The sequence below is a fragment of the Corythoichthys intestinalis genome, chromosome 19 (genome assembly GCF_030265065.1).
Source record: "Corythoichthys intestinalis isolate RoL2023-P3 chromosome 19, ASM3026506v1, whole genome shotgun sequence".
Lineage (NCBI taxonomy): Eukaryota > Metazoa > Chordata > Actinopteri > Syngnathiformes > Syngnathidae > Corythoichthys > Corythoichthys intestinalis.
Genome location: NC_080413.1, coordinates 34,612,927 through 34,629,091, shown reverse-complemented (window position 1 = coordinate 34,629,091; position 16,165 = coordinate 34,612,927). Strand labels below are relative to the sequence as shown.

The following is a 16,165-nucleotide window of genomic DNA, read 5'->3' as shown; positions in this document are numbered from 1 at the left end:
GGAGTGCACGTCCGAGATTGGTGATTCCATACTTTTTTCTAGGGGTTGTAAGTGCTGCATGGAAACAACATACTGAATCATATTAATTGGTAACATTTTCAAACTGATAAATTTCCAACAAATCACTACAGCAACCACTAAAGAGACTACAGATACCACCAAGGCTACGCCAACGACGAAGGCTACCACTCCTAAAACCACCCCCACAACTCCTGGTCCCTCGACAGTCCCTCCTGCAGGTGTAGTATAAATCATTATTTGTTTTTTCTATTTTAAAAAAGTGGCATGGTGGATGAGTGCCCAGCACAACTTCCTCACAGTTGAGATTAAGGAATAAAAACAAGCATGTTATGCTGATTGAACACTCTAAATTCTCTAGATACAGGGCTGGGTAAAATAGCCAAAAATCCAAATAAAAGTAGCGTTAGTTCAAAATAATATTTCTCAAATAAAAGTAAAAAAGTATTTGATGAAAAGAATACTCAATGACTAACTGCTTACAATTTTTGAAGTTTTTTTTTTTTTTTTTTTATGGTATATATTTTTTCTCAGCACATCATCTACATGAACTGTTATTATTATACTGTAAAATTTCAAATACATGCTAGAAAAATCTGGACAAATGAAACATCACCCATCGGTAGAGATTGAATGCCCTCTAATGGAGAAAACATATTTCCTACCGTGCAAAACGATCATATCACCAGTTTTCCATGGTCTATATCGGTGCCAAATATAAACTGGAGAGTGGTTAAAATCCATGCTTTCAAGTGATGTGGATGGCAGCTCTCTATGTGAAATACTTTATTTTTACGGTGCTTTAAAAAAGCCACAAATGAACACGCTGGCGTGATCATAGGACTGCAAACTTGTGTGTGATCATATGACTGTGTTGGGACATCTCATTGGTAAAATGGTGTCCAGGTGCATCTAAACCAAATGCCCAAGCCACCTCAACTGGCTCCTTTTAACACGTAGGAGTAGAGTCCCTCCCGGATGACCGAGCTTCTCACCCTATCTTTAAGAGAGAGCCCGGCCACCCTGCAGAGGAAACTCATTTTGGTCACTTGTGTCCGGGATCTTGTTCTTTCGGTCATGAGCCACAGCTCGTGACCATAGGTAAGGGTAGAAACGTAAATGGACTAGTAAACTGAGAGCTTCACCTTTCTGCTCAGCTCCCTCTTTACCACTACGGACCGGTGCAGAGTCCGCATCACTGCAGACGCTGCACCAATCCGCCTATCCATCTCCCGCTCCCTCCTACCCTCACTCGTGAACAAGACCCCAAGATACTTGAGCTCCACTTGGGGCAGAATCTCATCCTCGGCCCGGAGACGGCACGCCACCCTTTTCAGACTGTGGACCATGGTTTTTTATTTGGGGGTGCTGATTTTCATCCCGACCGCTTCACACTTGGCTGCGAACCGCTCCAGTGAGAATTTGCAAAAAGCATAGATGCAATGCTGACGCCACCAAACCGAATCCCCTCAACGTTTCAGCTGCGCCTAGAAATTCTGTCCATAGAAATTCTGAACAAAATCGGTGACAAAGGACAGCCTTGACCGAGCCGAATTTCACTTAATGCCGGCAATGCGGATCAAACTCTGACATCGGTCGTAGAGGGACCGAACAGCCCTTACAAAGGGGCTCGGTACCCCGTACTTCTAGAGCACCCTCCCCCCCCCCCCCCCCCACAGGACTCCCGAGGCACACGGACGAAAGCCTTCTCCAAATCCAAAAAACACATGTAGACTGGTTGGGCGAACTCCCATGCACCCTCTTAGGACCCTGCCAAGGGTGTAGAGCTGGTCAACTGTTCCACGGCCGGGACGAAAACCACACTGCTCCTCCTGAATCAAAGATTCGAATTCCCGATGGACCCTCCTCTCCAGCACCCCTGAATAGACTTTACCAGGGAGGCTAAGGAGTGTGATCCCTCTCTAAGAAAGAGGACCGGAGGCTGTGTTCCCAGGACATAGTGACAGACTGAAAATTACTACTAGACAAGATGTAAGTGCATTTAATCGAACACAAAGCAGACAGATTCTGAGCTCCATAGTCGTGTTCAGGTGCGTTTCATTTGAGCCGACCAAGGCCACAAGCTCCGTTCGTGTCGAACGTCCATGTTTTATTTCGAGAAAGCCTTGAGTGACACAAAAAATATATAAATGGTCAGACCTTGCTAAAAATGTAAGAACAGGAGGGGCTCCATGTGACAGGCCGAGAGAGAATATACAGAACCGTAATCTGTTGCGGTGCGTGTGTACGTGTTAAAATAGAAAAATGAGTGCAGTTAGAAATTTTTCAAATGCGCAAAATTAATGTTCCACCCAAGTCTTGCTATCTTTTAGCGGTTCAAAAGTCAACGCTTCTGGTTGTAACGATACAAATACAAGGTACGATTGTGCCTAGCTTTCTAATGCTGTGCTAGTACGTGTAATACATACTTGATGAAACAGAACGGTCACATGGCAACAACAGAATTGAAAACGTATGTGTAGCATGCTCAGAGACTGCAAAAGTATGCAGCTTATACTAATTGTGACATCATTATTTGCCGTCATTTTCCCCCCCAAACCTGTTAAATGGGGAGGCGGGGGTTAATTATTCTGTACCATGGTTGGTAAGCAAGTAGCCTAGTGACCGAAGTATCAGAGGATTGATCCTCACTATGAGTGTCCACTGTTAAAGTGTCATCTGGCAAGACACTGAACTCAGAATGTCTAAGTTTGGAAGCAGTACCAGAATCTGAACGGGAGCCAATATTGAGTTTTGGGGCACAGTAAAATGTGTATTAAATAGCACTATACACAGAAGTGTTGTCCATTTACTACAGTTTTCACTACTTATGTTTATTTATTGTATTTTTTTCTGTAACCACTGGGATTTTCTACCATGAACAGAGGGGTAGCAACACTTTTAGGGAAGTGGACACAGAATGAAAAAGAAAAATGCTAAAATAACACTGCGCACTCCGCTTTGGCTGAACTTGGGTAACTTCATTACAAAATGGCTTGGTTTCTCTTTTTGGTTTTAATTATATTTCTGACATTTAAATCCATGGCAATCTTCAAATCTGCTTAACTCTGCTTTTGTGTTTTGTCTGTTTTCTCTCTCAACAGTAAATGAATTGCAAATGACCATAAGATTAGGCAGAGATTACACTGCAGAATTGAGTGATCAAACAAGTTCTGCTTTCATTACATTGAAGAATAATATCACTACTTATGTAAGTCCTAGCTAGGAACATGAAACTCTTTATCTTCTTGTATCTCTTTATCTTTGTTTTCTCTTATTTTCTGAACTCATCCAAGTCCTAACTTTGACTCTCACACACAGTTACTTGAGGCCTATGAAGGACTCACAGGCTTTGTCGGTGTTTCTGTGACGAGGTTCAGGTAAACATGACAGAGTAAAAAACATTTTTCAACATTTCAATGGTTATTCTTGTTTCACCTCCATGAAGTTGGCCCCCCATCAAATGCAAATTTATATAAAAATGTAAACTGTTTATGCTGTAAAAAGTTACATTTGTGCTGCTATCATTTTTAAGATGTATACAATTCTTTTATAGGTCAATGTGTAGTCAACAAGACCCCATTTAAATTAAAAATGGTGTCAATTGTTTGTGCTTTGTTTGTGTTGTAAAAAGTTTCGTTTGTGCTTTTTTAAGATACTGAGATATTAATTTCAAGTCATGACGTCACACAGCTCCCAAATTATTGCAAAATGGACCCGAAATGTTGCCATTCGTTTATGCTACACTTGTGCTGTAAAAAATTTGTTTGTGCCGTTATCGTTTTTGAAAAAATACATAGATATTAATTTTGAGTGATGATGTCACTCGCAGCCAACTCCCGTGGCTGACTGGGCATACCAACTCTGTCAATAACAGAGGTGTGTCCCAGCAACTAGCGTAAATGTAGCACAAAAAAATGGCACCCCTTTGGGTCCATTTTATAGGAGATGGGGGCTTGAGATATTAATTTCAAGTGATGATGTGACTTGTGGCTGCTTTTGTTTCACCTCCGTGAAGTTGGCCCCCCATCAGATGTAAATTTATATAAAAAGGATTTCAATCGTTTGTGCTACGTTTGTGCTGTAAAAACTTACAAACGATGCACAAACAAATGGCACCCCTTCAGGTCCATTTTGCACTAAATAGGGGCTTGAGATATTAATTTCAAGCAATGAAGTGCCATTCATTTGTGCTACGCAGTGTTGTTTTTGGCAGCTCTTTTCATTTTTGTCTTAGTCTTTTGGATAAAAATACTTAATAGTCTTAGTCAGTGCTTAATTTCTAAATCATTATGTGCCAGAACGCAAAGCACATATGACAGCGTAGGGATGACAAGACGGGCACAAGTCCCGGAACATACGCAGAAAATGGTGCTGAAAACAACACACATATGCCCATTTGCCATGCTGTGGGACTTAAAAGCCTCAATTTCAGATAATATCCATACTATAAAGGTTATGACAACAATTTATAATTATTTCGGCTATACTCTGCACAGCACGGGCAATTGCCCAGATAACCACAGGTGGGACTTACAGTACACAGTCAGCAATTAGTTTCTCAACAGGTCTAACTTGTAAAACATAAAAAAAAAAAAATTTAAAAAAAAAAAACGATATTACAATAATTCACACAAACACGCTGTTTTGCGAGTTTCATCCCCCCCCGTCTTCTCTGGCCCCAAACTTCCCACCGCCTTACAAATTGTGCAGCCCAAACCCGAATTTCCGATAAGGGTACTGGCCTGTTGCTCCGGCTGTTGTTGGTCCACTTGGCTGACTGCTGGCGCTGTAGCTGCCCCCCACTCTGGGTGGCGCTGTACCTGACGAGCTGCTGCCACGGTAGCAGCCTCCAGCCCTGACTTGGCTGGCTGTCTGTGAACCTGGCTAGCTGCTGTGGCGCTAGCCTCCTGCTGCACCCGGTCCTTCCCCTTAGCATGATCGCTGCGGCTGCCCTCATCGCCAGTTGTTGCTTTTCTGACTCGGTTTGAACCATTTTCATTCTTTTTCAAAAAGGACAGTAAATACACCTGTCTTTTTGGCAGGCTGAAATACCGTTTGATCCTGGTTGCTTGCTCCCCAGATGCCGCAAATTTCCAATTTCCAATTTTTTTTTTTTTTTTTTTTAAATGTTGGGGCGTGATTTGTTTGACCGGCTTTTCAGTGCATCAACAAATTCCGACTCTTTCAAATGAAGTTACATTTTTATAAACAAAAGGTGCCGGATCTCGTTCCGGCTGGATGCGGCACAAATTGACCCCTGGTCTTTTTTAGTATTAGTACATATTTCAAAATGTGTTTGTCTTCATCTAGTTTTAGTCAACGAAAACGTAGACAAATTTCGACAGTTTTAGTCGACAATTCTCAAAATGTTTTTGTCTGTAAACTTCAAAAGTCCATGAATGAATAAAAAAAAAGGTTTCCAACAATTTCGAATGAACATTGCCAGACGAGCACATACTGTAATTGTAAAGTCTACAAGGACATCAACATTGTCATGATGATAAGCAGTAAAACGGCACATTAGTTGGAATTAATTAAACTCACCTGGACACCGCGAACTGTATGTAAAAAGTTTTCCAAGACTTTAAGAACACACTCACCGACTCATCGCGTTAAATGCTAATGCTAACGCGAGCACTATCCAAGATAAGACAAAAAAACTTACCAAGCAGCACCTGACACGTTTCATAAAAAGAGCCTGGAACGGGCACATGCTTACTCACCGGTAGTAAGCCTGTGTGTGGTGGGGCGGAGGGAGGTGCAGCACATCACATGAGTGACACGTCCAAACAGATAATCACACATTGTGCACTTATGACGGAAACTATGGTGAATTTTCGCCTCGTTCTTGTCTGGTCGGACAATTGGCATCCATCTCGTTATGTTTTAGTATCCGGAGACACGTTTTTAGCTCGTCATCGTGAAGTCATCGTCATTACAAAATTGTTCAGTGACAAAATATTTTCGTTATCGTCATCATTGACAAAAACAACACTGGTGTTACGTTTGCATTAGTTGTTTGGACACCCCTCTGTTATTGACCTGCCGTCAGCCGCGACAGAGGTGCTCCGATTGACATCATCATTCAAAATTAATGTGTCAATATCTCAAAAATGATAGCAGCACAAACGAAGCATAAACGTTTGACACCATTTTTAGCCATTTTTACTCAAAATGTGAGGGCTGGTTGACCGTGGTTTGACCTTTAAAAGAATTGTAAATATCTTAGTTGCAATTAATCTCACCTGGACGCCACGAACTGTATGTAAAAATTATTCCAAGAATTTAAGAAGACACTTACCGCGCTAAATGCTAACGCTAACATGAATGCTATGCAAATGCGAACGCTATGCTAACACTACAAGTTTGTTAAGTGTGTGATGATCACTAAACACAGACCTTTAAAGGCTAAAGCAACATGGCATAGCCAAGATAACAAAACAAAACTTACCAAGTAGCACCTGACACGTGTTTCACAAAAGAAGCCTAGAATGGACACATGCTTACTCACCTAACGCTATGCTTATGCTTCAAGTTAGTTTAGTGTGTGATGATCACTCAGCACAGACCTTTGAAGGCTAATGCAACATGGCACAACCAAAATAAGAAAACAAAACTACACATCTTTCAAAAAAAGAAACCTGGAATGGGCACATGCTTACTCACCGTCCAGTGTCTAGTGAGTAAGCTTGTGTGTGGTGGGGCGGGGGGAGGCGCAGCACATCACATGAGTGACATGATCAAACAGGTAATCACATATTGTGAACTTATGACAGAAACTATGGCGAATTTTCGTCTTGCCGGACGACAACTGGCATTCATCTCGTTATGTTTTAGTCTCCGAAGACACGTTTTTAGCTCGTCATCATGAATTCATCGTCATGACAAAATTGCTCTTTGACGAAATGTTTTCGTTATCGTCATCATTGACTAAAACAGCACTGGTGCTACGTTTGCGTTTGTTGTTTGGACACTCCTCTGTTATTGAGAAAGTTGGGATGCTCCGTCAGCCGCGAGGGAGGTGCTGCGATTGACGTAATTACTCGAAATTAATATCTCAATATCTCAAACGATAGCTGCACAAACGAAACTTTTTACACCACAAACGTATCATAAGCGATTGACATCATTTTTACATAATTTTGCATCTGATGGGGGTGCAACTTAACTGAGGTTTTTCTTTCTTCTCACAGACCAGGAAGTGTGATAACAGACTTCACAATTAGAACATCACAAGTCAACAATGAAGAACTAACTGTGGCGAATGAAAAACTTCCTGAAGTAATGCGGCCTATTGGGCCTGTCATTGGTGGTGTTACTGTACGTTACAGGAGTAAGTTCAAGCATCTTTCTTTTTAACGAACTTGCGATTTACAATTTCCAGTACTTGTAGCTGCAACTTATTCTGTTTCCCAAGGTACAATTGATATTGAACCTCCATCCTTGACATACACTGGTAGGTCAATGACATTGAGATGTGGCCCCCCTCCTGAGAGCATTAATTTGGGAACCATCACTGCAGCAAAATGGAAATTAAATGGAAAGGAAATCCAAAACAGTGGACGAACTCAAATCGCTTCATCTGGAACACAATCAGTGCTTACAGTCAACAATGTAATTCTGGCTGATAAAGGTAAGCAAAACTAAGGAGCATATTTCAATCATTGAATGACTTTAAAAACTAATTATTATTTATCTTTTTAACAGGTCTTTATGAATGTAACTTAATGGGCAGTCTTTTGACTTTTGTTCAAGTGGGACGTGCATCAAATATCAGACAAGCACCAAATGTGCGAGTACCAGGTAAAATCAATGTTAAGTGTTCAGAAGGAGGGACACAGTCACTTCAGTGTTGTGTGCAGCGCGACTACACTGTCAAGTGGTTTCAGGGCTCAAGTACTTTAAACTCAGGTATATTTCAAACACATCAATGAAATGTTCATGACCAGGCTCAGCTATTTTTCCAAGTAATGTATTAAAATCTTTACAGAGATCACGAATTCTGCAGAAAGCTACTGCATTTTACACAGATATAGTCTAAGCGGCTGTGGAGATTCACCGACTCAAGAATTAAGTTTTACATGTAAAGTGGACAACCCAGATGACTTTGAAGCAAAAACAACAATAATCATTTTTAATGAGGGTAAGAGCAACATTAAGCATGCCTTTTTTTGAACTATATCCATTATTGTGTGGAATAAAAACATGTTTTTTTTTCTCTTAAGATATCACATGTAGAGATAGGCTGTATGGGAATGGACGACCAGGTGACATCTCAACCACAGCATGTGATCCTGGTCTGGAGGGAAGCAGGACTGCACAATGCCAGGCCACAGGAGAATGGATTCTTCTGGAAGACAACTGCATTCTGACTGAAATCAAGGACTTGCTAATTGATTCTGAGGTAGGTGAGGCCAAATGTAACATATTTTCGTCTTTTATATCGGTGCATGGGTCAAGGAGATAGAAGTTTGCGCCTCAGGACACTGCCTCTTGCTCCTCTGAGAACATTCAAAGGTGCTAAGTAATATACTTGTCCTTCTCCAAAAATTAGCATATTGAGATAAAGTTCATTATTTTCTGTAATGTATTGATAAACATTAAACTTATATATTTTAGATTAATTACACACAACTGAAGTACCTCAAGCCTTTCATTGTTTTAATATTGATGATTTTGGCAAAAAAGGCAAGAAAAACCAAAAATCCTTATCTCAAAAAATTAGCATATCATGAAAAGGTACTCTTAAGAAAGTACTAACCTAATCATATGAATCAACGGAATTACTCAAAACCCCTGCGAAAGATTCCTGAGGCTTTTAAAAACTCCCAGCCTGGTTCATTACTCGAAACCACAATCATGGGCAACAATGCCGAACTGACTGCTGTCCATAAGGCCATCATTGACACCCTCAAGCAAGAGGCTAAGACACAGAAAGAAATTTCTGAGTGAATAGGCTGTTACCAGAGTCTGTGGGAAGGAAAAAGTGTGGCAGAAAACGCTACACAACTAGAAGAGGTGACCGCACCCTGAGAAAGATTGTGGAGAAGGGCCGATTCCAGAACTTGGGGGACCTGCAGAAACAGTGGACTGAGTCTGGAGTAGAAACATCCAGGCGTGTGCTGGAAATGGCCTGCAGGTGCCACGTTCCCCAGGTCAAGCCACTTTTGGACCTGAAACAGCAGCAGAAGCGCCTGACCTGGGCTACAGAGAAGCAGCACTGGACTGTTGCTCAGTGGTCCAAAGTACTTTTTTCAGATGAAAGCAAATTTTGCATGTCATTCGGAAATCAAGGTGCCAGAGTTTGGAGGAAGACTGGGGAGAAGGAAATGCAAAAATGCCTGAAGTCCAGTGTCAAGTACCCACAGTCAGTGATGGTCTGGGGTGCCATGTCAGCTGCTGGTGTTGGTCTACTGTGTTTTATCAAGGACAGGGTCAATGCAGCTAGCTATCAGGAGATTTTGGAGCACTTCATGGTTCCATCTGCTGAAAAGCTTTATGGAGATGAAGATTTCATTTTTCAGCACGACCTGGCACCTGCTAACAGTGCCAAAACCACTGGTAAATGGTTTACTGACCATGGCATTACTGAGCTCAATTGGCCTGCCAATTCTTCTGACCTGAACCCCATAGAGAATCTGTGGGATATTGTGAAGAGGAAGTTGAGAGACACCAGACCCAACACTGTGGATGAGTTTAAGGCCGCTATCGAAGCACCTTGGGCCTCCGTAACATCTCAGCAGTGCCACAGGCTGATTGCCTCCATGCCACGCCGGATTGAAGCCGTCATTTCTGCTAAAGGATTCCCAACCAAGTATTGAGTGCATAAAATATATAATTAATTGAAGAGTGACTTTTATTGTATTAAAAACACTTTTTTGTATTGGTCGGATGAAATGTGCAAATTTTTGGAGATAGAGATTTTTGGTTTTTCTTGACTTTTCTGCCAAAATCATCAATATTAAAACAATAAAAGGCTTGAACTACTTCAGTTGTTTGTAATGATTCTAAAATATATGAAAGTCTAATGTTTATCAGTACATTACAGAAAATACTGAATTTTATCACAATATGCTAATTTTTTTAGAAGGACTATTATATAATAAAATAAACTATAATAAATTAAACTTTTTTGACACAACTCGTATGTTGACAATATACATTTCCACCATAGTGCATAAGATATATGCTCGAATAGTAGCATTTATCTGTCTAAACTAGTGGAAAAGTAGACGCTACATTCTTTTTGACTGAATATTCCAGCCAGAATCTGTCCTCAGGTGGTTTTGGTTAATCAAAGCAAATGTCCGTCTCTCAGGTGCTAGTCACATGATGTGTTCAAAAAATAATTTTGACCCATTATAATTTTTTGTTTTTGTTCATTTCATTCATTTTTGTTGTTTGTTTTATTGCTTTACAACTTTTATAGAAAACATTTTACCAGCAAAGTCTTACTTTTAAATTCATATATAGGAAAGTCAACTATATGTAATGACATTTTCAGCCACCAGGGGGTGGGTGGGCTATGACCCCGCAGACCCCCTTAATCTCTGTGTATGGTCCCTGTTTTTCAGGACACCATAACCTTCATGTCCAAATTGTTGTTTTCTTCACTGACCAATTATAACAAATATTTCGGACCAAAAAAGACAACAACAAAAATTCCCTAAATTTGTCAAAATTTGTAATATTGATGTCCCATTGACAACCAAACGTGCTCGACGAACTGTTTTGAAGCTTGATAATATTTATTCAACTTGATAGGATAAACATTCAACAGAAAAAAATAAGACTGAATAGTTTTATATTTAACAATTCAAAACAAATATCAAGTTTTTGGCCTTCACACATACCATGGTCAAAATCGGTTATAAACAGTGAACCAACAGTACAAAATAGTGAATGTATATAAAATTAAATAATACATTTGGAGCATATCTCTTTGTGAGGTTAGGTATTGCACCCATCACCTTATCAAAAGTACTGTATAAAACAGTGGTACCGCGACATACGATTGCTTCGACACACGATCTTTTTGATATGCAACGTAAAATTTGACTCGCCATTTGTTTCTACATCTGACGAAATGCTCAAAATACGCGTTCAGGTACACCACGCGAAATACAGTGCCTTGCAAGAGTATTCGGCCCCCTTGAATCTTGCAACCTTTCGCCACATTTCAGGCTTCAAACATAAAGATATGAAATTTAATTTTTTTGTCAAGAATCAACAACAAGTGGGACACAATCGTGAAGTGGAACAACATTTATTGGATAATTTAAACTTTTTTAACAAATAAAAAACTGAAAAGTGGGGCGTGCAATATTATTCGGCCCCTTTACTTTCAGTGCAGCAAACTCACTCCAGAAGTTCAGTGAGGATCTCTGAATGATCCAATGTTGTCCTAAATGACCGATGATGATAAATAGAATCCACCTGTGTGTAATCAAGTCTCCGTATAAATGCACCTGCTCTGTGATAGTCTCAGGGTTCTGTTTAAAGTGCAGAGAGCATTATGAAAACCAAGGAACACACCGGGCAGGTCCGAGATACTGTTGTGGAGAAGTTTAAAGCCGGATTTGGATACAAAAAGATTTCCCAAGCTTTAAACATCTCAAGGAGCACTGTGCAAGCCATCATATTGAAATGGAAGGAGCATCAGACCACTGCAAATCTACCAAGACCCGGCCGTCCTTCCAAACTTTCTTCTCAAACAAGGAGAAAACTGATCAGAGATGCAGCCAAGAGGCCCATGATCACTCTGGATGAACTGCAGAGATCTACAGCTGAGGTGGGAGAGTCTGTCCATAGGACAACAATCAGTCGTACACTGCACAATTCTGGCCTTTATGGAAGAGTGGCAAGAAGAAAGCCATTTCTCAAAGATATCCATAAAAAGTCTCGTTTAAAGTTTGCCACAAGCCACCTGGGAGACACACCAAACATGTGGAAGAAGGTGCTCTGGTCAGATGAAACGAAAATTGAACTTTTTGGCCACAATGCAAAACGATATGTTTGGCGTAAAAGCAACACAGCTCATCACCCTGAACACACCATCCCCACTGTCAAACATGGTGGTGGCAGCATCATGGTTTGGGCCTGCTTTTCTTCAGCAGGGACAGGGAAGATGGTTAAAATTGACGGGAAGATGGATGCAGCCAAATACAGGAACATTCTGGAAGAAAACCTGTTGGTATCTGCACAAGACCTGAGACTGGGACGGAGATTTATCTTCCAACAGGACAATGATCCAAAACATAAAGCCAAATCTACAATGGAATGGTTCAAAAATTAACGCATCCAGGTGTTAGAATGGCCAAGTCAAAGTCCAGACCTGAATCCAATCGAGAATCTGTGGAAAGAGCTGAAGACTGCTGTTCACAAACACTCTCCATCCAACCTCACTGAGCTCGAGCTGTTTTGCAAGGAAGAATGGGCAAGAATGTCAGTCTCTCGATGTGCAAAACTGATAGAAACATACCCCAAGCAACTTGCAGCTGTAATTGGAGCAAAAGGTGGCGCTACAAAGTATTAACGCAAGGGGGCCGAATAATATTGCACGCCCCACTTTTCAGTTTTTTATTTGTTAAAAAAGTTTAAATTATCCAATTAATTTTGTTCCACTTCACGATTGTGTCCCACTTGTTGTTGATTCTTGACAAAAAATTAAAATTTTATATCTTTATGTTTGAAGCCTGAAATGTGGTGAAAGGTTGCAAGGTTCAAGGGGGCCGAATACTTTTGCAAGGCACTGTACATCCGCCACATTAGACCCTGATTTGTTACATTGTTACAGGTATTATTATTATTCCAATTATATTATTATTATATTATTAACTCGATTTTTATTCAGAATTTGTTTTGCTCTTTGTAATTGCTATTTGCAATAGTAACAGCAGTATTTACTAAGGATTTAGTGTAGGTTTTCGGGCTGTGAAACGAATTAATTGAGTTATAATGTATCCTTATGGGAAAATCCTGCTCGACATACGACCTTTTCGACTTACAAATAAATTACTGGAACGAATTAACTTTGTATGTAGAGGTACCACTGTAAATGCAATCAAGTTTCTCGAACACACACATCTTTAAACAAACTGAAAAGGTTGATAGTGAAAAAAAAAGTACCGTATTGGCCCGAATATAAGACGGTGTTTTTTGCATTGAATTAAGATTGAAAAAAAGGGGGTCGATTTACATTCGCGGTCTAGACGTTATACCCATTCACGACGCTAGATGACACGAGATATAATTGAAACGATGTTCTGTTATGACGGATCTCAGCTACTCTACTCTCTCCATTCACGGCGCTAGAAGGCGCCACATATCATTGAAGTGATTGAAGTATCACTGTCATGACAGATCTCAGTTACTAGTTTAACCAGTTTGCCGTATTTTATTGCAATGTTTTTCCTCATTCAGATTTGTTTCAAGACTACAGTTACAGTTAGACTTCACTTTGATGGTTAATGCAGTTATTGCAATTTTGTTGTTTTATCACAATAGATTGGTTTATTTACATTTAAAAAACCAGAAGCCATTCATTTACGAATGTGATTGCACTTTAGTTTACATATTTAAATGTTCAGATATTAAGATTTGAATGAGGCAAAATAAAATGCTTTTTCTCTTAAATATATTGTTATAATCATTTGTTTCAGATGTACTGTAATTATTTTCTGTATAAAAATTAATTTGGTGTTCAAAAAGTCTTTTTTCAAACTTGAGTCTTGAAAAAGAGGGGGTCGTCTTATAATCAGGGCTGTCTTATATTCGGGCCAATACGGTAAATTTGAAAAAAAAAAATATTTTCAAAAATATTGACAATCAACTAGTTCACTACTTTTTTGAGGCATGCCATTTACACTGCATTTTCCCTTGAAAAAGACAAAGGGCTACATCATACATTAGGTCACACAGCTCACACTTCCGCCGTTTGCACCGTCAGCCTGTCACTCTTCCCAACTCGCCTACTCATCCCAAGAAAGCAACGACAAATCTGGTCAATCCTCGAGTTGATGAAATAATGCACTAGCTTGCGCTAAATTTAGTTTTCGATTCATTCCGCACGTTTCACAAAGTCGCTTGCTCAATTCAACCGGTCGTCGCTCACTATCTCGCCTCCCTTTCCTTAGGTGGCGCCTAGCTCAGCAATTTATTAAAGGGTACCCCGGATAGAAAGACATATAGTTCTTAAAAGATAAATGTTAGTACGAGTTATAATAGTTTGATATTAAAACCGCTCTTAATGTTTTTGTACTAATAAAATTTATAAAACTTTAAATAGAAAATAAACTAGTAACTCGCCATTGTTGTTGACATCGCAGGGCAGTGACTTCACATAGCCACGCTGCCGTATTTCATTTCGAATGTATATTGCGTGATGTGTTTATACCCCCTGGCATATTTGTGTTAGTATTGTTTATTTTTGTTGTTGTTATTGTTCGTGTGTTGATTGTTCATTTTGGTTATTAAAATACAAAACAAAAAAACAGTGTCACTCTCTAACTATGTAAGGTAGTGATTCAAATAGACAACAAGGTGTCAATGGCGAGTTTTAAATTAATAAAAGATCATGCGTTTTGTCCCTCGACTGACGCCATAGTTTCCTGTATAGTGCGGGTCCATTGTGACTTAAGTTCATTTGAGTGTTCTCTTCGCAACAAACAAGACTCCCGATAATGGCTCCAAGCATCATAGTTTGTACTGTATATTGTGACTAAATATTGCTATCCCATGCATTTGTTGAGCAAAATGAGTTGCTAAAATGTTTAAATAGAGTGTGACCAAAGTTAGAGTAAATTTTATGTGTATTTTGCATATCTCATTTGATTGTGAATTTGTGAATGCCAGTTCTCTTTGCTCTGTTGTTTAACTGTGTGAGAATAGAGCCTCATTAATACAGATTGAAGCGCTTTGCTTTTTGTGAACATTATTTTTTAAGAGATTATTTTTGCTGCATTTTCCCTATATGATACTTATTTTTGCTGTGCAGGACTTGCCAAAGCTTATGCCAATAAACGTCACGGTCCGAGCTACGAATCTGAATGTCTGTGTCCACTGGCCTCTCTCTGCCTCTTAGATCTCAATGTGCAAAATTATACGAATGGCCAGCAACTAAACTAAGTTTAATACATTTATTTGTTTTCCGTATCGCTTATTCACCGGGAAGCAACCGGCAGGATGATCAACAATCTGGACATCTGCTTTTACGTGACAAAAATAAGTTAAGACGTCATTAGACGTCTCAGTAGAGGCAAAGGTTTTCGTGTGTTGTGATGCACGGATCTGGGCTATCAGCAAAAACAATCCAACTGCTGTGTTTCACTGTATACCTTAATCATATGTAAAGCACACGACAGCTCTGGATGCTAACTACCTCCATATTAATATTGGAATAAGTTGGATCACACAATAGTGAAGATCATCAAACCGTTTTAGTGTCAAACACTCTCCTGCTCTCGTCACTAGAGCGGGAGAGTGCTGTCACTAGCGAACTTGACACATGAACGCTACTCATCTCATCCCGTTTTTCCTTTTCATTTTGCTTTTGCTGTCCTTCTCATGAATGTTCCACTCGGGTTAAAATTGGAGGGGCAGAACCAATGACATGTAAATGTAGCTAAACAGTGATAGTGTGGAAGTCCAGCAGCGTACCCATGTGACGTCACCGCCGTACGACGTCAACAACAATGGCGACCTACTAGTTAAAATAATTTGCACAAATTTTATTAAAACGAAAACAGGGGTTTTAATATAAAATTATTATAACTCTTACTAACATTTATCTTTGAAGAACTACATTTCTTTCATTCCGCGGTACCCTTTAAAAATGCTCACATTACATCCATCCTTTGTGACCTCACAACGGCTCCTGGGATATGTGGTCTTTCGTGGTGCTTTCAGTTTTGAAAAAGGACAAGAAATTTATGGAAATATGGACATAAACACATAGTCCATGCAGTGTTTTAATGTTTATTTGTGAGGGCAATAAATTATAAAACTCAAATGACATTAGCTCCCGTTTTACTGGGTTGAATGACTTCAAGTAAAAACGGACGTGGACCTCAACTTTCACACTTTCAAACGAGACCAACTAGCGGCACGAGGGTGACTAGGCTTCAAATATGATATGCGTAAACGT

At 39.8% G+C, this 16,165-nt stretch overlaps 1 protein-coding gene across 3 annotated transcripts in view; it reads left to right on the top strand.

Moving 5' to 3' along the window:
- The window catches only part of LOC130907632 (adhesion G protein-coupled receptor F5-like), a 94,228-nt gene that overhangs the window by 67,358 nt on the left and 10,705 nt on the right, over window positions 1-16,165 (top strand). For all 3 annotated transcript variants that reach the window (XM_057822934.1, XM_057822935.1, XM_057822933.1), the window contains 8 exons: window positions 132-239; window positions 3,123-3,229; window positions 3,340-3,398; window positions 7,215-7,354; window positions 7,439-7,654; window positions 7,729-7,932; window positions 8,012-8,164; window positions 8,247-8,425. In XM_057822934.1, the coding sequence (XP_057678917.1) occupies window positions 132-239; window positions 3,123-3,229; window positions 3,340-3,398; window positions 7,215-7,354; window positions 7,439-7,654; window positions 7,729-7,932; window positions 8,012-8,164; window positions 8,247-8,425 (1,166 nt within the window). The remainder of the gene's footprint in view (window positions 1-131; window positions 240-3,122; window positions 3,230-3,339; window positions 3,399-7,214; window positions 7,355-7,438; window positions 7,655-7,728; window positions 7,933-8,011; window positions 8,165-8,246; window positions 8,426-16,165) is intronic.